This window comes from Ursus americanus, chromosome 5, assembly GCF_024610735.1.
Source record: "Ursus americanus isolate L20-20 chromosome 5, mUrsAme1.1.p, whole genome shotgun sequence".
Lineage (NCBI taxonomy): Eukaryota > Metazoa > Chordata > Mammalia > Carnivora > Ursidae > Ursus > Ursus americanus.
Window position 1 is genome coordinate 11,874,932 of NC_142131.1, and position 23,530 is coordinate 11,898,461.

The following is a 23,530-nucleotide window of genomic DNA, read 5'->3' on the forward strand; positions in this document are numbered from 1 at the left end:
TTCTCAATATATTTTTTTTAGGTGAATCAAAAAGGGCCCAGAAAGCCTGTGAATGTTGGAGAAAATTCATCTGTGAATTTTTGATGTTTAAGGAGTTCGTATTTGTATTCATCGTTTAAACTGGGAAGATTTATATTTTATTTTAAAACTTCTTGATATTTACAATGAATGGACACAGTGATGAAGAAAGTGTTAGAAACAGTAGTGGAGAATCAAGGTAAGCATTTTATTATCAAATATTTATTATGAAGAGAACATAAAACTTGCATGACTCTTTAGTTTTCCTAGTAGGGGGCAGAGTTTTCAGATGAGATTCTTCCTCTTAGTTATCCAAACAGTAAAAAGTTTCTGATACATGAAGTTTTATTGATAATACAGTTTTTCTCTTGTTCCACTAAGATACACAAAAGTGAATTTAAATATAGAAAGTTTAGGTGACTTAAATCTCTTTGGAGGTTTATATTGTTTGGGTCAGTTATTGAAACTAGAGCAAGTAAAAAGAGACCTTTAAATTGCTTTGACAGTGCACTCTCCAAATAAAGGCAATAAGAAGTTCTTTACTCACCTTTTTGCTGACATTTTTGTCTTCTGTACCTTTCTTGTCCAGTAAAGTAGCCACTAGCGACACGTGACTATTTAAACTATTTAAAATTACAAAATATTCAAAATGCAATTACTCAGTCACACTTGATGCATTTCAAGTGCTGAAAGCCACATGTGATTAATGGCTACCATGATGTGTGGTGCAGATAGAAAACATTTCTATCACTACAGAGTTCTTTTGGACAATGCTGATCTGGACATTTGTTAAAATATTGCTGCAACCCTTTTTTCCCCCCGATTTTCTTTTTAAATTTGAGTTTTAATTATATATGAATGAGTTACTTGGGCCATGTCTTTCCAAAGAAAATAGTTAATGGGAATAAGCCAAATTAAGTTATTTTAATGTGTAAGAAACCTCTTCATATACAAAGATTCTTTAAATTCTTCTGTAGCCCGCAAATTTCGAGTTACCTGCACTTTGATGGAATCCATGTAGTTATATACATTTATCAGTAGAGATCAGGATTGTGAGCATCAGAGTCAGACTGCCTGATTACTTTTCCCAGTTCCACTTTTTATTAGTTGTGTAAATTAGGGCAAATTACTTCACCTCTGAGGTTTTGACTTTTTACTTTTATAGAATAGCAATTATAGTATTTATCTTCTTTAAAGTTGAAAATAGGTGTTATGTGTAAAGTGCTTAAAATAGTTCCTGATAAAATGAGCGCTCAATATTTGCTTATTATAGTTAGCATCATGTCTTATGTACCATAGGATACTATATAACTGGAACATTAATTACAGTGGTAGAGAAATGTGATGAGCAAGAAACAGGAAAGTTTTGGCAGTTGGGAGGGATTCAGAAAAAATGTTGGATAGAAAAGGAAGCAGTGTAGTTAGTAAGTGATTTGAAACTTGGTCTATTCTGGTCATGCTCGGTATACTTTAGTTTATCAGCTTTCACAGGCAGACTGGATAACAAGAACATCATAGAGAGAAAGGAGCAATTATGGAAGGCAGCATTATTTACTTGAACAGGTATTGGTCTAAACATTACAAAACCTGAGTTGACACTCTGCATTAACTAGTTCTCTGAATGATCTTCTCAACTTTAAAAAAAGAATTGAACTAAATGATTTTGACATTTCATCCCACCACTTAATTTACAAAGTATAATAAGGTTTCAGACAATCGACTTCAAGAATCACCAGGGTTGAGAGGCTAGATTAGAAGAGTTTTGAATCTCATGTTTGATTCAAGTCTCTACGGGTATATTGACTGTATTAAGTGATTAGAAGAGTCACATTGTCCACATTCGTTTATTTGTTAGTGAGCAATGAAATGGTTAATAGGTAGAACTATCTAGAGGTAACACAGGAACTAAACTACTCACAAAATAGGAAATAAGACTCTTGAGAGTAAATCGTCTAGTTGAGTATTCAGAGAGGTCATGTGCTGTTACATTCTGAGCCCTCACGTGTTCCAACAATGTTTTATATATTTTGCTGCCATATCTAAAGGGGAGTAGTAAGATAGATTTGGTAGTATAAGTGAAAAAAGTTAAACCCTGTGAAATCAAATTTACTTAAAGAAGTCTTTTACAATGCATACTTATTTAAAATAATTGCAAGTCATATTCTCTAATTATTCCGAGTTATTATTTCTACTATACAGGTTTTACGTGCTTCTGAGAAGTGTGATTGTCAAGTTATCTTGTTCTTGCAACTGCCTTGGTGTTTATCAGAAGGAGGGAGACCTGCTTCTCATCTGCTTTCATTTTCTTCCTTACTCCTGTTATGCTGTGCTTTTCCTTTGCTGTACTGTCATTGTTACCAACCCTCAGCCACCATTCTCCCCAGTGCCCCTCCCCCCAAAAAAGAGCTTTCATATCAAGGCAGTACAGAGAAGGGAGATTTGTGCTTAGGGACATGAACTTAAAGGTAGGGAGGATTTTCTTGCCAAAAAAACACAAAAAAACAAAAACCAAACCATTTCTAGTAACTATGAATATTAATGTAGAGTGAAGAGAGGAGAAATATGCCCTGCTTTTAAAATTGATATGTGTTGTAAATAGTTTTTAAAGTAGAACTTGATTTTTATTGGGTAGAATTTTTAAATGGATTTTTGCTTTAGATTTTCTTTTTTCCTTTGTGGAAATTCCATTATGAAATGAAATAAAATTAAGCAAGAAGTCATTTGACATTTTTGTTGGTATAATTAGCTTTCTACTGAAAAATGTTTTTTGATTCTTTCCATGTGGAAGGCTGTCTATGACCATTGACTGAAAGGAGGAAGAATGTACAGGAAGATGTCTCTTTAGCTATGCTATAACTGACAATTTTGAAACTTATTTACTAAGAAATGTGGGTCAGGATGCACCTGCACATCAGTTCAAACTCAGCACAAAGTTTATTATATAACTGAAGTTAAGCTTTCTAAAGATGCTTTTGGAAGATTTCAAAGTACTGGTTCCCGGCTGTGTGGATTTGAGAAAAAACAAACAAAAAAATCAAGTTTTCCAAATCCTGGTTAGACTTTTTATTGTAAAGCTTTCTTAAATGATGATTTAATCAAGGAATAGGTTTGTGGATGAAGACCGGAAATACATAGTTACATTTTGCAAATTTTTGAATGATTGGCATACGCTTAATGCTCAGAACAATTTCTGTCCTTGCCTGCAGATTAAATTTTTAATAATCTAAAATTATACATGTAAATTTGATAATTTATTTGAATCACTTTAAGTAGTTCTGTATATGATGCTCTTGAAAAACTTTTACAGAGTGAGGGAAATTGTTGGTGACTTGCTACAATGGTCTTAACCATTGATAGTTAATCTGTGGCTGGTAATTGAGCTTTATTAAGCTGATTCTTAGAATTCTTTTGTTTCATTATGGCTTCTCATAGCGTTAACAATGCTTGATTTAACATATTTATATGTGTTTTAAATATATGTGTATAAATTTTATATTAGAAGAACTCTGTCACACAAATTTCCTTGGCTTACAGAAAATATTTTTGTTAATGTTTTTTATACTTCAAGAATCTTTGGATCTGAACTTTTAAAGTGTTTCATGTAAGCAGTGAGTAGGAAATATGATCAGTGGAAATGTTCTAAATGAAAATCTCCTTTTATAAATTCAGCATCTTTAAAAGGCTTTGACAAGCCCCCTAGTGTGAAGGACCTGTTAAATTTAAGGAACACCAAGTCAAAGTTAATTTGAACACAGGCCACGTTTCTTTACCATGTATTTATTTGTTAGTGTCTTGTTGAAAACTACTGTGGCACACCATTTTTGGAAATGTTGCATTTATGTACACACATACCAGAAAGCTTTGTTGTCACCAAAATCAGTTTTTTGCACTAAGTTTGAATAATTTTTAAAGGCAATACCAGTTAAAATGGTGTTTTCTAAGCTTACTTTGCAGTTATCTCAGAATTTTAAAAAAGTTAATTCATTCTTAAATTTCAAATGTTTGTGCTGAAAAACATTTTAAGAAAGGCAGGAAAACCTGAAACCATAAAGCCAGAATGGCTAGAAATCATTGAGTTAAGGAAACTGGTTTTTAAAATTTTCCCATGATGTCATTATTTGCAGGGAAGTTTGGCTCTTTCACACCATTTTCCGTTAATCACTGTTTTTCAGCTGTATATGTACTTTCTTCATTTATTCCTATTAGTTTTTTTCTTTCCTCAAATATCCTGTACACTGTTCTGGATGATCTGAGATTAAGTACCATTTCTTAACATTTTGAAAATTGAATAAGCTGTTAAGCAGGAGCTTTAGTAATGGGTTACTCTCTCTTCAAATACAATTTACTAAATTAACATTTTCATAGTATTTCCTAGGATTGTGATTAATCTGCATTACGGTAAAGTGTTTAGAGTTTCAACTGCTAAGGATAAGAGAACTATATGATTTGACTTTTAAATACATTACTTTATCTACATAGGCATGAGATAATGTGGAAGCAAATGTTAATATGTAATTGCCCCTGTTTTATACTGCTTAAGTAGTTGCTTATTTAAAATCTTGGTGACTGTTTACATTTGGTACAGTTCTATATTTAAAAATAAGAGTAATTCTTTGTGGGGAAGAGATAAAGAATAAATAGAAAAAACTTTATCTTTTTTACAGAAAATTTAAAAAATGTATAAATAGCAAAGTTAAAGCTCCAGTTGTACTCCTTGGACCAGTAGCGCTGGCATCACCTGGGAGCTTGTTGGAAATGTACCACCTTGGGCCCCACCCCAGTCCACCTGAATGAGAATCTTCATTTTAACAAGATTCTCAAGTGATTTGTGTTCATGTTAAATTGATGTGTGCTGTGTGTGTGGTGTGTGTGTGTGTGTGTGTGTGTGTGTGTGTAGGTAGATACACACACACAGACGTAGCTGTTTGCCTAGAGTCATTCAGCACCTTGCCACTTTTTTTTTTTTTTGTTATTGATGTTGTTATTTTTTTCCCTGGGAACACCCAAAGAATGGTGTCATGGCCCATGCCAGCAAGAAGTTGAGTACATTTCATTTCTCTTGGAATGATAATAATGTGGCATGCAGTGATTATTGAGGTCTTACTCTGACTGAACCAGGCATGGTACACATAGTGCACAGAGTATTACATGAATTTATCACAGTTCATCCTCATAAAACTCCAGTGATGTATGCAGTATTATGATTCCTGCTCTCCAGAAGGGGAAACCAGATTTATAGCCATTTTTAAAAATCTTTTTTAAAAAACTACTAACTAAATTCCACACTTTACTTGGATTTCATTGGTTTTTCCGTTAATGCCACTTCTGTTCCAGGATTCAATCCAGGGTACCATGTTGCATTTAGTTGTTAACTCTCTGAAGTATCCTCTGGTCTGTGAGAGTTTCTTTCTTTCCTTGATTTCCTTAAGGCTTAAGGTGCTGGCCAGGTATTCTATAAAATATCCCCCAGTGAGGATTTATCTGATGTTTGTATTAGGATAAACTGCGGTTATCAGTTTTTGGAAAGAATATCACAGAGATGAAGTGCTCTTCTAGTCACATAGATGGAAAGGGTAATATCCACATATTACTGATGATATTAACCTTCATTACTTAGCCAACTTAATATTTGCCAGGGTTCTCCACTTTAAGTTACTTCTTTTTTCTTCTCATACTGTATTCTTTGGAAGCAAGTCACTATGTCTAGCCCTCTCTCAGATGGTTAGGGGGAAGGTTGGAATTAAGTTCTATCGCCTGGTGGGAGAGAGTATCTACGTATTTTAAGTGGAATTCTTCTGTAAAGAAGTCTTTTCTCCCCCCTTTATTCAGTCATTGATTTACGTAAGCCTGGACTTATGTATATGAATTTTATACTTTGGGTTATAATCCAGTAAGTTATTTATTTTGTCACTCACATTGTTCTAGCCTTGCCTATCGGGTGCTATCTTTCAAGTTGGCTTCTGTATCCTTTTTACATACTCCTCTTTTTGCCCTAGAACCAGCCATTTCTCCAAAGAACCCTGGATCCTTTTATTGGAGAAAAGGATATTAGAAACCAAGGTTTGGGTGCTGGGTATGCTTGTTGTTACCCAGGTATCACTGCTTCCAAGTCTTCTCAGTGGAAAAAGCAGACAGCGCTAGGTAATATATAGATATATACTAAACCATGTATATCTACATATCTCTAGTTCTGGAATTTCTCAGTATGCATATTAAGGTGGACGTGAGTTTGTATTGATGTCTAATTCTGTACTGCAGGATTCATCCTAACCTTCCTTTCTTGCTCCTTTATAACTTTAATTTCCTTCGGAGAGAAAGGCTCCTACCATCCACCATCCCATCGTGTACTTCAAGGTCAGATACAGGTAAAGCAGTTTTAGAATTTTTAGGCCATACTCCCAGAAGAAACAAATTTATCAACTAGAATACAGTGTTTATGTACAGTATACACTGCCTTACAGCTTCTAGTCAAAACACTGTTTTCTAAAGTTACTAAAGTTAGCTTCTTTCTCCCACCCTCTTCAGTGTAGTTCTCATAAATTTGTAATAAAGTTAGATTCATTTGGCACAGTTTGCGTTCCATTCTGTGTTCTTCAGTCACATGGGTTGATCTTTTGAAGTTGCATATATTACATACTCTGTGAGGTACAGTTTCATGTGTTTGGACAAACGCACAGAATCATTTATCCTGTACTCCATTACTGTGCAGAATGATTCCTTCACTCTAAAAGTTCCCCTCTTTTTCCCAGATCTGCTGAATCAGAATTTTCATTTTAACAAGATTCCCAGCAGATTTATATGCATATTAAATTCATATGCATATAGGAGAAGCTGTTCACCTGGAATCATTCAGTATCTTGCCATGTTAGTGAAGAAAGATTATTATGATTTAGGGGTGATAATGCAGTAGCTAGGTTTTAACACACAATCAGGTATGTAAGTATACTCAGAATTCACGGAACTATATAGGTAAACAAATGAGGTGAAAGAAAATGGAATTGGGCAAAGTACTGGAGTAATGTAATGGGCTATATGGAAAGTTTTTATGGAGCTCTTTAATTTTTGTAACCTTAATGGTAAGAAATGATGTAGTTTGGAAAGAAAGGAAGAACAAATAGTATATATTCAGAAGTGGGATGGAGAGGAAGGTTTTTACGGAAGTCATAGTCACCCAATAAAGAAGTGCAAGTTCCCTAATAGAGAATGTGTTGGACATGCTGGCTTTGCAGTTCTTTAGTCTGACGTTTATTCAGTGTTATGCTGAAGTTATTGTATGGTTTAGTCCTAAGTGAAGGAAGGAGAAAAAGGGAAGGATAGCTGAATAAATGCAACATGTGTTAAGAGAATAATACTCATGTAAAAGTACCACTGGTTTAAAGAGGTACTCTAGAAATTTATTGTACCAGAATCAGGTTCTTAGGTGTGAATGACTGAAAAAATTGCTGTTTATAGTTAAGGGTATCTTATCTGTCATTGTGATATGAGGTGACTGCTTAGTCAAAAGTCAACTTTAAGTAAATGTTAAACTGCATTTGAGAGTTCTTTGGTGTGGATAGATTGATATCTAAGTTATCATTGAGAATAAAGTACAGAGACATGGTAAGTTCTGGGTAAACAGTACTGGCTTCTGGCATCCAGTGTCTACAGTTTCTCTCAGAGATGAGACATAAGGCACAAAAATAGTGGGGAGCTCTTAATGAAAACCATTCAAGTTAGCTATTTCACATCTCCCATTGCTGCTTTCAGAAGTACAGTTCTCTGTCCCCAGATACTTAATTTAGATGATTGAGCAACTACTTTGTGGTAGATTACATGAGATAATAAAACCGGAGATTATCCTATGAGGCTTATAGTGAAGAAAGAAACCAAATTTAAATATTTGTAGTATCTAGTGGTTATAATAAATACAAAGAGGTAATAGCATGCAGTAGTTCAAAGGTGGGAGTCTGAGAAGTTTGATCATAAGGCAAATGATTAGTTTCTATATCAAGCCCAGTGTCAGAATGAAGTTTGTTGCTTTTTAAAAGAGATGTGTAAAATGTAAGATGTGATCTTAGATTTTCTGCATGTTAAATGTGCTGATAATGTGGCTTTTATGATCATGAGGTATTTTGACAGGCTTAGGCAAAAAGCAGAGTAACTTTTATACTCAGGAAAATGTTAGATGGCAGTAAATACTGTGTTGAAGAGCTATTATGTGAAGGAATGGGGCCATTGGACAAGAGTAGAGTTACTGTCTAAATTCCCTGAAAGGAGACTATTCTTTTTGTGCTTGAAGTAGATATTAGTATGATTATTGCCATTTGATGCAGCTACTACAGTATTCCTATTTCCAACTGAGTGAATCTTGCATTAATAAAAGGAGCAAGTTTGATCTGAAAGGAAATTTTGTAAGAAAAGAATTACAGTTGTATATGAGTATGAAAAATGTAAATGATCTCTTTATTCCAGTTTTAGCCTGTATTTTATACCAGAAGATTGACTTAGTGTTCAGTAGCTTATCTCAGTCATAATTATTCTACATTGATGATCCCCCCCCCCTTTTTTTTAATCGAATGTCTCACAGTAGATGGAGGTGGTGGTTATGTGCCCCACACTCCCATGGGTATCTGCAGATAGATGAAATACCAAATTACAAATAACTTTGTTAGAAAGTAAAGCGTATAGTGCTGGGAACTTAACTTGTTTTGCGACAGTAATCATTAAAATAATAAAAAGTGTACACGTATTCCAAAAATCTTTTTTAAAACAAATCAAATGGATATCTCTTTAACTTGAACTTTTAAATATAGACATTTATTTTATTATTAGTATTAACTTTAAAGTTGTGGATGATAATTTCAAGCATATGTGTAAGTAGTGACAGTAGTAAAATGAACCCGCATGTATACATCATCTAGTTTCACATTTTATTTCATGGCCAATCTAGTTTAATCTCTAAATCCTCCTACTCAGTTATTTTGAAGATTGTTTTGAAATACAATTTTTTTTTTTAAGATTTTTTTTTTGTCAGAGTGAGCGAGCATAAGCAGGGGGAGCAGCAGGCAGAGCAGGCATAGGGAGAAGCAGGCTCCCTGCTGAGCAAGAAGCCTGATGCAGGACTCAGTTCCAGGACACTGGAATCATGACCTGGGTCAAAGGCGGATGCTTTATCAACCGAACCACCCAGGAGTCCCTGAAACACAGCTTCTACTAGGCTAGACTTCTGCATGATAGGTAATACTAATAGGGAAAACAAATGTTGTCACTTAAGCTTTGTCTGCTTGTTATAATTACGAATTACAGAATTAGAGGAGCACCACCCAGACAGTTAAACGTCTGACTCTCGATTTCCGCTCTGGTCGTGATCTCAGGGTTGTGAGATTGAGCCCAGTGTTGGGCTTCTCGTTGGGTGCAGAGCCTGCTTAAGATTTTCTCTCTCCCTCTCCTCCTCCCCCCATATTTCTCTTTCTCTCTCTCTCCTTTCCTCCCTCCCTCTCTCCTTCTTTCGCCCTCGCATCTAAAAAAACCAACAAAATTACAGAATTAGAGATTTGTATTGTTATTACTATTACATCAAATTATATATATATTTTATGAAACTAATGTTTAGTGACTTGCAAATGTATATATAGTAGCCTTTATTTCTCATCTGAGTCCCTGAATGTTTACTAGAGAAACTTTTGAGTTTACTGTCTACCTCATATTCAACATGACTAAACCCAAACAATCATCTTTGAAATTAGTCATGCTTAATGTGACCCTTCCTAGCATCTATTTCTAGCAGTTTTTTTCTCATTTATTCAGCCGGAGGTTTTAAGGTGGTAGAAGCATACTGTACTTTGAGTTTATAATAGCATTTTGACTTGGATTGGTAATTAAGAATGCTAAGAGGAACTGTGTGTTGCTATTTGGTGCCTCACATAGCAGTGGCATTAGTTGGTTTTCAGAATGGTACAGATGGATAGATACATCCCAGATTTTCTCATACCTTTGATATTTATTTGATGGCTTATAATAAAGATAAGGTGGATAACAGATTTTAAAATATTTTTTAGAGATTTCATTTATTTGAGAGAGAGAGTGGGGGGGAGCAGCAAGCAGAGGGAGAAGCAGGCTCCTTGGTGAGCAAGGAGCCCACCGTGGGGCTACATCCCAACCTTGGGATCATTACCTGAGCCAAAGGCAGAGGCTTAACCAACCAATCCATCCAGGTGCCCCAACAGATTTTAATGCAATGTAATTTTATAGAATTTAAAAGTAGTCTGATCTTAGTTATCATCTAGCTGAATTCTTCTCATTTTTTAAATGACTATTCTAGGGTAATACATTTTAAATAGTAAGTTGCAGTATGTTAAAGGATTAGGATCAGTTCTTTTTTTACTGAAAGAGAATAGTGTAAACTAGAATAGAAAACACAGTGTGCCTTTAGTAGAGTACTAGTTCATCAAACTTTTATGGCTATGTGTGCATGTGTGTGCATGTGTATACTGCATAGTCCAAAAAGTTTGAAAGCCATTGACTTTGGCCACTAGTTCGTTTTTTTAGTTTTAAGTATTTCCTCAGTTCCTACAAATTTCCATATTGTTTCTCTAGTTCTGTTGAAGTAAATAATGGTCTATAAAAGCAACTGAAATGAAGTCCCTGACTTACTGAATTCTAGAATGTAGTTAGAAGAGAGATACATGGGAGCACCTGGGTGGCTCAGTTGGTTAAGCATCTGCCTTCGGCTCAGGTCATGATCCCAGGGTCCTGGAATCGAGCCCCGCATCTGGCTCCCTGCTCAGCAGGGAATCTGCTTCTCCCTCTCCTTCTGCCTGCCACTCCCCCTACTTGTACTCTCTCTCTCTCTGTCAAATAAAAATCTTTAAAAAAAAGGAGATACATGTATACAAAAAATTATAATATTGTGAAGGCATTACTAATAACATATGAGCAAAATATTGTGAACATGTGGGTTGAAACAGTGATGTGCCTGGAGAAATTGGAGGAGGTTACATAAAGAATATGATAATTTAGAGTAATGTTAGAGTGGAAAGTTTTCTCTGTTGGCTTCAGAGAGGAATCATTCTCCAGAGTGAAAAGTATGGGGAATACTACTAATACTGCGCTCTAAAATCACTCCCTCCATAAAGCCTTGCCCCGATTCCATTTCCCTCATCTCTAGTTCTTTATTCAGGAATCAGTCCATCTTTATATTTTTGATTCTCCTAAGTTTTACTTTTTCCCATAGTATTTTGTTTCTTCTAGAAATCCTTGCTCAATATTTGTTGAAGAGATAAGCCAATGAATTCATATTATCCATGTATAGAGCTTATTCTTTCAAAAATGTTTATTGCATAAACATTATAGTATATTAAGAGAACCAGTTAAGGTGTTCTATATATTGGAAACAGGGGTTCAAATAGTTACTTCTTTTTTACTCTCAGATAAGTGAGCTCTACCCCTTGAGGTTATTAAGGTACTGTGGCTAGTGGGACAGCTTTGCTATCCTTAATCTTAATACCTGGCTTCTCTTGCTCTACTAGCTGCCATTTTCAGCCAGCAGGAAGAAGATGGGGAGGGGTAGGATTTAAAGCAAGCCACTTTATTAAGGCTGTGATGTAAAAAAATCCCATATCACTTCTAGCTATATCCCTTTGGCTGGAACCTGTTTACATGGCCACATCTAGCTGAAAGCTGGACATACACCAGTGAAAACTGGACAACAGTTGTGTACTACTAAAGGGCAGATAAAATGGATACTGGGTGAGTGGGGAGGAGCAAGTAGACGATATAAATATATGGTACAAATAGAAAGAAGTGTTATTTTGAAATAAGTCAACTCCTATCATACTAAGTAATTAGTGGCTTTCATTTTTCTGAATTTTTTTCATTTCTTTATATGTATTCATAATTCGTACACTTTTGTTATCATAGTATTGGTATTTGGTTTTGTCACTTACCCTTCTCTGAGCCTCAGTTTGTTTATTATATGAAATTGAAAGGGTTAAATGAGAACCCAGGATCTGGCACATAGCACCAATTAGTAATCATCATGTCTTCCCTTTTTTTATTGAGCAATTTGTATTGAAAGTCTTAGGTTTAACTCACAGGCATTTTATATATTTGTATTTGTATTTCCATTTATGACATTCCAGAGAACAGCTAAAGTAGTCCTTGAAGTAATGATTCTGATCTTGAACTCAGGAAAAAGACATTTTTTAAAAAAATTTCTAATAGCTGTCAGTATTGAATTCCTACAGTATGTCAGACTGTATGCTTTACATCTCTTAATCTTCACAGTAGTCCTTAAGTATGTTTATTGTTCCCATGTGGCAAAAACTTGAGGTTTGTCTAATGGGTGTACATATATAAATGTAATTACAATGAGAAGAAGGAGCTAGAAAGCTAGGAAAAAATAAGTTAGGGTTGATTGATTGAACTTCAGAGCACTCATCAGGTTAGCTCTGAATTTTCTCCTTGTGTGTCTTTCAAAAATTCTTTCAAAATTCCCCCAAAGAAGTCCTTTTGAATTGTATTGACTCTTAAACAGTAATCAGGAGAGGGGACATGGCATGAAGTGAGAATTTAGTGCAATATATTTGTTCCTTAGAATAGTAAATACATTTTTTTTGTGTATTACTGTGTTTGTCAGGCATACAACCTTCTACTAATTTTTCTGTGGAAAATCAGTTTACCTTTTATCAGTGTATCCTATAGCTTTCCTCCCCACCTCCTGAATTGAATCCATCTAAATACTACTACCAGTTTAAAATTTTTTGAAAATGATAAAGTAGGGAAATGGCATATACCAGAAAGAAAATCTTGATGTCTTAGGGACAAAAGAAGAAAACAAATGAATATATTATTTAATGGAATTAAAGTGAGAAATCATTGATGTAAGCCTTTGATACAGGCAGTCTCATTTATATATCATGTTTGAATGCACAGTCTTTTTTCTTCTTTACTGCACTTCTTGGTACTTCCACACACACTCCAATAACTCTTTCTTTCTTTCTTCTGTTTTTTTTCTCCCCATTCCAATAACACTTTTTTGGCTTTTTCAGTCTATTCCTGTTCCTTTATCAGGGCCAGTTTCTTCTTTTGCTGATCTGATGGTAAGGAAAGCAGCTGCTCATTGTTACCATTTTCTTAGAAGATCATTCACTATTTTATTCACTCTTCCTTTATGTGCCGTTGCAGACATAGTTTCCAGTTTCTGTGATAAAAACAAAAAATACTTGAACATTTTTTTTCTTGTAATATAGAAGAATCTTTGTTTATTCACTTGAGAATATGTTCTTCTCATCTACCCATTGTAGGTCTTGGTGTTTTCTTTAGTCTGAAGGATTGATTTGAGTGGAGAGTTGGGTTCAGAACAGGGAGGTATTGCTATTCTCTCATATGCGAGGCTGAGCTAACATAGACTCTCCCAAAGTAAAGTACTTCCTACCCACAAACACATGAAAATCTGAAAAAAATAATGGGAAAATGGGCAAAAAGTAGGTGCATTGCTGAACTTCAAAGAAAACCTTCATGTGCCAGGAACGAAAGGGACCTCGAAGGCAGTAGTCAGGAGCAGTAAGCTCTGAGCAAACATGGCAGTGCAGGGGAGATTTGGAGGGATACAGGGTCTCTGAACAGGAGACTGAGGTTGGAATTGAAATTAAGTATTTGACTAGGGAATTAAGTCTCCTTAAAGTTTGAGACCCTGTAAGGTTTGCCTCCTTTGGAAAGAATCTAGAAGAACTTCCTATATGTGCCTTCAAGGACACTTTTTGTTGTTGTTGTAAAGATAAATTAGAATATAGTGATGAAGATATTTGGAATCTATGAAGAGCTATTAAATTTTATCTAGAGTAAAATGAGAGAAAGGGCCATAAGAGCCAAGCAGATAACATAAATGAATGAAGCTGTCTGGATATAAGATATTTGTTTGGGGGAGGTGACTAGTGAAGATCATGTAGAGGTTTGGTGATTATATACATCATTTTAAGGAGCCAGTGCTTCTTGGATATAGACAATTGTGACCATGTGGGGAATGGACCCAGTGTTTAGTGTTCTAGATATTCTGATTCTTCAAAATTATTTTCCCCATAACAATATTAAATTAGGTGACTTTAGAGAAAGAAAAAAACCAAAAGAAGAAGAGTAGAGGCAGAGAAACCAGGAGGAAAGAACAGAAATTGTGAAAGACTTAGGCTTATGATATTTTTGAATAAAAAGCAGAGAGGTGGTAGTATTAGCTGTTTATTAATTCACATGTTTTTAGAGTCTGTCAGATAGAGTTCTAGAGAGTAGAGATAGAGTTAAGTAATACCAGTCCTATGATACAACTGGCTTATGTTAAGCATATACTAAGTGCCAGACATCCTGTGAGGTATCTTATGTAGTCTGTGGAGATGTAGAAAAACTCCATTGGAGAAAGGAACAATAAATAGAGGAGGAGTACTAGTGAAGAGTACAGAAAAGTTGAAAAAATAGTACCAAGAAATTCTTTGTGTATCTTTTGCCCAGATTCACTAATTTTTAACTTATTGCTTTTATACATGTATATCTATATACATGATACATATGTAATACGTATTTATTTTTCCTGAATTTTTTAAGAGCATATTGCAAAAGTCATGCCCCTTTAGGCATTGATACTTCAGTATATATTTTCTAAGAACAAAGGTACTCTGTTATAGAAGCCATTTACATTTACATTGATATAATACTTTAATCTTTAGTCATTATTCCAGTTTGGTCAATAGTCCTAATCATTTTTAGAAGCCATTTACATTTACATTGATATAATACTTTAATCTTTAGTCATTATTCCAGTTTGGTCAATAGTCCTAATCATTTTTCAGTATAGGATCCAGTATAAGATCACGTACTCCATTTGGCTGTCATGTTTCTTTAATCTCCTTTAATCTGGAACTTGTTTTTCATGACATTAGCATTTTGAAGATGATATAGGCTAGTTATTTTACAGAATATATTTCTCAGTTTGGGCTTGTGTTATGTTCACTTATGATTAGATCTAGGTTATGCATCACCTACCATATGCATCCCTGACTGGAGTACTGTGTAAGTGGTGATACGTCTTTCTCAAAGGTCTATCTGGAGGCCCATGTTGTCTGCCTGTCCCTATTGATGATGTTAGTTTTGATCATCAGGACAAGGTGATATCTGGTTTTTCAACTAGTTTCACATTTATTTGTTACACTAAAAGGCAATTTCTGAGATGTTACCTTGACACTGTGCACATATCTACTCATCAGACTCTCTCCTTAGATTTAGCATATCTTGATGATTGCAAAATGGTAATTTTCTAACACTACTCTCCTGGTCACATTAATCAGTTGGCATTCAGAGCCCTCCCTTGTCTTCTTGCCTGTCTACCTACCTACCTACTTATCATCAGCACGGACTCAAGGATTCCTGTTTTATTTACTGGGTAATAACCTTTTGATTGGTCTGTTTTGATGCTCAGATCAGATTTGGCCAATGAAAGCTTCTTTAGGTTGGCTCCTGTGTCCTGTTTTGATTTTTTTCCTGTTCCTACCCCCATTTTTTCCTTTCCTTCCTTCCTTCCTTTTCAAGTATTTTGCTTTTTGGCATAGCAAGATGGTTTAGGTAAATCTTTTGTTTCCCTGTCCCTAGAATCTGCCTTTTTTTTTTTTTTTTTTTTTTTAAGATTTTATTTATTTGAGGGAGAGTGAGAGAGGAGGAGCAGAAGGAGAGGGAGAGAAGCATTGCTCTCCACTAAGCAGGGAGCCTGACGTGGAGCTCCATCCTAGGACTCTGGGATCATTCCCTGAGCCAAAGGCAGACGCCCAACCGACTGAGGCACCCCTAGAATCTGCCATTTCTCAAAGGACTCTCAGTTCATATAAGTGGAGAATAGTACTTAGCTGTCAGGATCTGGGTGCTACGTGATTATAAATTTAACACTTCAAAGCGGATATTTTTACATTGGTTGATAAATAACAAATAAAAAAGATACGCTGCCATAAATATAAAAAGCTATGCAAAGGGCCATCTTTTTGTATCACTATGGTATCACAGGAATGGAAGCAAAGCATGTTCATCATTGAGGTACAAGTCGAAACTGAGATGTATCTACAAAATGGAGTATGTGCAGTTGCATAAAGGAAAGGAGAACATACCTACTGCTGTGGAATGGTCTCCAGAATACTATATACATATACATATATACATACATACATACATATATATATACATATAATATATCATTTATTTAATAGTGTAAATATGTTAATGATTATTTATGAAAGAGGAGATATAAACATATATTCTTACTCATAATTTGCTTATATTGAAAAAAAGGAAGATAGATTTAAAACTTTAAAAAAGAACTGTAGGGGAGAGAGGACATAGTGTAGAGGAGACAAGGATGGGTAGTGGATTTTGACTGTAACTTCTGTAAACTCAAGTTGGACCCAAGTAAGTAGTAAAGCAGCATTAAATCGAGATGAATAAAAAGTGGTCTCTAAAATGAAAGAAAAAGCAAATGACTGTAAGTAAACCAAATTGGTGGCTATGTAGAAATAAATTATTTCAGTGGACTTCAAAGCAATAATTTGATTCTAGGAGTGAGTATTCCTGAAGGACAAAAAGAACTGTAAAGAAATCTTGACATTTAGTAATGATATTGTTAATAATATAGGTATTATTTTGGAACAGTTATATATAATCTTAAGATAGGCAGAAATTTTGTTAATGTCATTTGGAACCAAAAAACTCTACCCAAGTGATAGAAATATAAAACCAAAGAAGTAAAAACCCTGCAAATTTAAATTGGAAATGCTAGTATAAATTCTTAATGCATTGTCTCTAAAAGTATTTATTCTAGGTTATTCCATTAAAAACAAATTTTTTTTTTTTTAAGATTTTATTTTTTTGTCAGAGAGCTTGTGCGTGTGCACAAGCAGGGGGAGCAGCAGGCAGAGGGAGAAGCGGGCTCCTTGCTCAGCAAGGAGCCTGATGTAGAACTCCATCCCAGGACACTGGGATCATGACCTGAGCTGAAGGCAGATGCTTAACTGACTGAGCCCCCCAGGCACCCTTAAAAACAAAATTTAAAACAGTGACCAATCCCATAGTTACAGGCTCACTTACTACTCAGATTGCAGTTTAAGTTCTGATCTAAACAGAAGCAGGGCTTTTGATGAAATGCCTGAGTTATATTCTGAAACAAGAAATATATGAGATGATCCTCGTTCTTCTTGTCAGACCAGAAAGTGAGGAAGCTGTCAAAGACTACTTGAGTTCTTGTCAAAAGTACTCTAGAACTAATAAAGGGTTTCCTGTTGGCTAAAGATGGGACAATTTGAACATCAACAATGATACAGTGGATTAAAATTCATCAAATAATTCAAATCCATGAGTTCATGAGACATAAAAATTATTAGTCGACTTTGAAAGGATGCTAGCAGTTTAACTTTTCAAAACTGACAAATAAGGAAAAGAAATGAAAGTGGCTTTCATGTATGAACTGTACCTTAAGGTTAACAAATATGAAAATTTGTCATTATGAAAGTATTCTACCTATTAATGAAGAAGTTATATAATGGGTAAACGAAGAAAGATATATCACCATTTTACTGCCTCTAAATAAATAGGTGGTAAAGCCATCATGATCAATGGCTGCTGAAAACATTAGATACAGAGCTTATAGGGAACTGTGTAATGAATAGATAAGGCTGAAAATGCCACAGCTGAAACTCAAAAAAGAGACGACCAAACTTGTTTCTTCTGATAGAAGTCCACAGCAACTCAAAAAATATTCTTGCTAAGAAGAGCTGAATTTTAATCGGAATCTCTTGATCTAAGAGTTTACAAGAACTACAACGGCCAGAAAAATATGTTGATACCACAGGGTTGCAGTAAGCGAAATCTGAAAAAGCAGGAAAAACTAACTAATTTCTTCCACAAAATAAATTGCAAGAGAAAACAGAGGAAGAGGAAACCGTCAAATTAATAAAGGAGACTTAAAGAGTCAGAGAAAAACAAAACAAATACCATATGATTTCACTCACATGTGGAATTTAAGAAAACAAATGAGAAAGGAAAAAAGGCAAACCAAGAAACAGACTTTTAACGTAGAGAACAAACTGATGGTTACCAGAAGTGGGGTGTGTGGGGGATGGGTTAAATAGGTGATAGGGATTAAGGAATGCGCCTCTTGTGATGAGTACCTGGTGATGTTTGGACGTGTTGAATCACTATATTGTACACCTGAAACTAATATTACACTGTATGTTAAATAACTGGAATTTAAATAAAAACTTAAAAAAAAAGAGACTTAAAAAAAAGTGCTTCAAGTGCAGTATGTGAACCTTATTTGGATTTCTATTCAGTCAGTCGAAGAAACGAAATCATGTGACTAAAGAGATAAACTAAACTAGATATTTAATATTATTTAATGTGTAATTTCATAATAAAATTCAGAAGTAAGTGGTATTTTAAAGATGCTGGTATTGTGGACATTTAAAAATAGTGTTGGTTTCTTTTTATTTGTAATACTTAAGTATTTGTGGATAAAATTTCAAAATGCCTGAAATTGTGTGTGTTTGGGAAGCTGGATTATTTGAAACAAGATTGGTAAGAGTTGATAATTGTGAAGCTGGTTTTTAGATATATGGTAATTCATTATATTGCTCTCTTGTTTATATTTGAAGTTAAATGTAAAAACAAGGCTGAAAAGAGACTTTAATTTGAATTGCTGTTTTATATTTTAAATGTTGTATTCCTATTTAATTTACCTTCAGAAAACAATTTAATTTTATCAAAGTGCCTATAAACTTATGGTGAGTTTTGTTTTGTAAATTGAGAAAGGTGAGGAAAAGAATACAGTGTTTCTATTAATCTACCACTTTATTGTTAATGTGTTAGTGGGATTTAATATAATTATTAAGGGTACCTCTTAAGTAAACTCTTAAGTGGCTTATGTTGTATAGAAGATAATTGGTATTGGTTGTTACATAAATAAATAAAATGTTAGTGGGAGTTCAGCAATGTTTTTTGTAAGCAAATTATATTTGTGAATTTTATACAAGAATTGAACCCATATATATCTTCGATTTGTTTATGCGTACATCCATCCACGCATCAAACATATTGAGCTCTTCATTTGGTGTTCAACATAAAAAGGACAGCAAGTAAAAATCCCAGCACTCTAGAAACATACAGTAGAATATGAAAGGTAGGATATCACAAACACTAAAGAAAACAATACTGCAGTGTTCATTACATAGTGTACTACTCACAGCCACGGTAGTGGTATGTACATAATGTTTTGGAAGTGCCGAGGAAGGATACCTAATTTAAGGTTGAATTGAGAATAATGGAGTCAGGAGAGAGTGTTGGAGAAATGCCTCTGAGATGAGGCTCAAGTAGGGATTAAATAGCGTGGGGGGGGGGGTGAGGGGGGAGTACTTGAGCAAAAGCAGGAAGTGGAAAGAGAAACTGGCTCTCAGAATTACAAGTAGTTTTTGCCATTGCTAGAACTAAGGATTTAAGTGGGAAACTGGCTGGAAATAGGCTGGCAAACACAAATTCCTGAAAGCCCTTATAGGTGTTTTACACTTTGTTATAGAAACACTGAAGACTTATAAAAGAAAGTTAGGCCATGCCCAGGTTTTTATTCTGGAAGGAGCAGTTACAGCAGTGGGATGAAATAATTACTTTAATAAGGAGAGGTTTTTCAACATTTTAGCTTAAAATTTTATGTCTGAAATAGATTTTCCCCCCTGAACCTGTGTCTATTTTTCTTAAATTTTTTAAGATTTTCTTTCTTAAAAAATTATGTAAAACTTTTACATGTTTTGAACCTGAGGACTCGTTTCAAGCCTTGTTCCCTCTAATCTTCCCTCTGTCCCTCTCTCTGTAGATAACCATTTTTAACAATTGTTGGTTTATGCTGCCATTCGTTATTGCTATTTTAAAAATATAGGCTAGTATGTATATTTTTTCCCTTATACAAAGGAAGCACAAACATTGTTTTGTATCTTGTTTTTTTGTTTTTTACTTAACTATATTCTGGAGATTGTTCTATGGCAATACGTAAAATATTTCTTACTTAATCTTTGTATATTCTTAATCCTACTAAGAACAACTAAATAAAATAAATACTTTATACTTCCAGTACATAAGGTAAAGACATTCTGTAATAGGTCTGTGTCATTACAGTAACTTAGATGCAGGCTGTTTGCTTTTATCTCCAGCCGGAACTACTACAACCTAAAGAATATGAAGGGAAAGCTTCCTTTTGTTTAGAATTTTAATTTATTAACAAAGAATTTTGACTAGCCATTTCATCTGGAATGACTAATCAAGACATAATCAAGAACATAGGCCTATGATAGCTCCCCAAATTCATTCGTCCTTATCTGTTTTTTGAGTTCTACTGAGCACCCTCACTTGTGTAAAGTTCCGTGGTTACGAACTCTGGAAATAATAAATGGTATCCTCAAGAAGCTTACAAGCAATTTTCCTTTTCTATCAATTGCACGCTTTTCTCACCCTAATTACTCTATTAGACTTGGTTATATGCAGTGCTCCCCATACACCTAGATCAGTTATCTAAAAAATAGTGCAGAACAACATTTATTGGTTGACATGACTGTCTCTCCGGATACCAGGTTAGAGGTTTTTTAATGGTAAGGATTTTGTATGCTTTCGGTCTTGCCCAGTGCGGAATACATGATACTGTCAGTAAAGTTTATTGAGTAAATGAAAGTGGGTTAAATGAGAAATAAAATTGTATGTGAGGAAAAATACCTTCTCAATATTCATGCTGAAATCTCTCTGGAGGGACCCCAGTAAAATACGGTAGGTAGGGTTCATTTATTTATTACAAGGCACTGTACTGTTTTTATATCTGCGAACCATGTGACCAATGGTTAAAATTTGTGGCAAAAATGATCGTGGGGTGCCTGGGTGGCTCATTTGGTTAAGCATCTGTCTCTTGATTTTGGCTCAAGTCATGATCTCAGCGTCAAGAGATTGAGCCCCTAGTTGGGCTCCGTGCTCATGGGGAGTCTGGTTAAAGATTCTCTTTCCATTTTCCTTTGCTCCTCCTCTCACTTGCATGCATGCTCTCTTTCTCTCTGTAAAATAAATAAATCTTAAAAAAAAAAGTGATCTTGATATCGTAGACTTTAAAAGGCAAATTTTTGCTGTTTCTGTGAAAATTTTATTCTACTCGATTCCCAGACTTTAAAAATATACATATGTTTGCATTTTAAGCATTTTAATTTGTATCTAACTTTTGGAATCAAAAGTCTTCTTTCAAACTTTTATGTCTGTGTTTCCATGTGAATACTAAACTCCTTGCTGTAGAAAAGGAGAAATTTTATAAATACTTTTAATATTGCAGTCTATTTCCTTAGAGTAATACCTCCATCTGGTGGTATTTCTGAAAATTACAGCAGAGGACATGAAGCTTGAGTTTACCTTTGTATACCTAAACTACATTACCTGTTGTTTGTGATACAGCTAGGTGAAATTACATCAAAAGCTGAGTCGTATGTGTGTATAAAGAATTTAATGCCCTAGTTTTCAACAGTTCAGATGTAAACACTATGTGAACAAATGGCCTTGGGAATAATAGTAATTCATACAATCACCTGTTTAGGCCAGACAATTTCTAGGCTACTTTGGATTGAAAATTAGTAATGGGAAAAAAGGTGGTTTCTCAGTGAACTGTTAATTGTTTTCATATGTGATATACAGAGGTTAGGAAAGATTGTGAGAATTTATTATTATTTCAGATTTATTACTGGAACCTTGACAAATTCAGTGATACTTTCAAAGAAGCAATTACTGATTTTATCTTTTAGTAAATTGTATTTTATCATAGCTTAGTTTTATTTTTTATTTTTTAAATTTTTTAAAAAAATTTTATTTATTAGAGTGCGAGCACGAGTTGGGGGGGGGAGAGGAGCAGAGGGAGAGGGAGAAGCAGGCTCCCCCTCCCCCAGCAGGGAGCCCAATGTGGGGCTCAATCCCCAAGATCCCAGGATCATGACCCAAGCTAAAGGTAGACGCTTATCCGACTGAGCCACCCAGGCACTCCTTTTCATAGCTTAATTTTAATAAATTACTTTCCCCCAGGATGGTAGAACACAGATACAGTTTAAAAACAAGTACAAGCTACAATTTTTTTTCTACCTAAAACTGTGAGAATTTTCAGCACATTAATCCTTTTCTTCACACGATTTCTACTTTAGATTTCCTATAGCTAAATAGCCTTCTAAGGGTAGGGACTATGGCTTCAATTTCTTGTTTTCCCAAGTTTCTAGCTCAGGATTCTGTGTTTGATAGATTTTGCTTATTATCTTGGAGGAAGATTGTGATCTGATTGCTAATGTTTTCGCCAAAACTGTACTAAATCTATCAAGTAAGTCATTTATTATAGATTAACATTAATTCTTTTTTCTGTTTGGCTGTGAAGTGTTGAAATACAAAATAAACAAGGCTTAATGGTTTGGGGTTTTCTGCTGACTTTTAAGGAAAATTAAATTCCTAGTAAATTTTGTTTGAAATATGTTTATTTTCAAATTGTAGCCAGTCGGATGATGATTCTGGGTCAGCCTCAGGCTCGGGATCTGGTTCAAGTTCTGGAAGCAGTAGTGATGGAAGCAGTAGCCAGTCAGGTAGCAGTGACTCTGAATCTGGATCTGAATCCGGCAGTCAGTCAGAGTCGGAATCAGACACATCCCGAGAAAACAAAGTCCAAGCAAAACCACCGAAAGTTGATGGAGCTGAGGTAATAAAGTATCCTGAAAGATAGATTTCTTGTACTACTTGGGGAGAATTTATAACATTGGTTTATAGCATTCTTAATCTAGCTTTTAGAAAACATTAATTTTAAACATTAAAATTTACTTTCTTAAACTTGTAGTTAAACGTATGTGGACTTGATTGGCTTGGAAGAGAAGCAGTCAAGCAAGTACAAAATAAACACTTTCTAAGGCAGAAACTAAGTTTCATAAATATTCATTGTCTCATAGATAAAAATTAAAGGCTTTGTGAGGTCTTTCTGTTAGAGTATCTGATCTCTGCTTTCAGTATCTTTAAAGGGGATACTTAATTGCTAATAGCAGAAGAATCTAAAACTTTCTTCCTTGAAGATACTTGGTAGAGTAGGGTAAGGGTCATTCTGTTTGAAAAAAGCTACTACAAGATTTACTAAAACCTATCTATAACTCATAATAGAATACAGTAGTGTTAGAGTACCAGTCATGATAAGATCTTTGAGCCAGAATGTACATCAACACACAGCTTCTGTCATGGAGCAAATCTTACTGTCTAATAAATAAATAAAAATAAAAGTCAGTTGAACTGAAACTATACTTAGTGACATAGTTGATGTGCATTCTGACTCAAGCTGTTCATCTTTACCTCACATCAGTTAAAAAACCAGGCATCCACTTTTCAAGTAGCACTGGTGTCACGTATTGTCACTTTGTTTTTTGACAATAATATTCAACACCAAAGAATATATTGATTAATATTGTTTATGAAACTCAGCACA

General features: G+C 34.7%; 1 protein-coding gene across 2 annotated transcripts in view; it reads left to right on the forward strand.

Annotated features, from left to right (window-relative positions):
* Positions 1–23,530, forward strand: part of CHD1 (chromodomain helicase DNA binding protein 1) — a 74,667-nt gene that overhangs the window by 2,193 nt on the left and 48,944 nt on the right. For both annotated transcript variants that reach the window (XM_045808344.2, XM_045808345.2), the window contains exons 2-3: positions 22–217; positions 22,561–22,762. In XM_045808344.2, coding sequence (XP_045664300.2) covers positions 165–217; positions 22,561–22,762 — 255 coding nt within the window. In that variant the 5' untranslated portion in view covers positions 22–164. The remainder of the gene's footprint in view (positions 1–21; positions 218–22,560; positions 22,763–23,530) is intronic.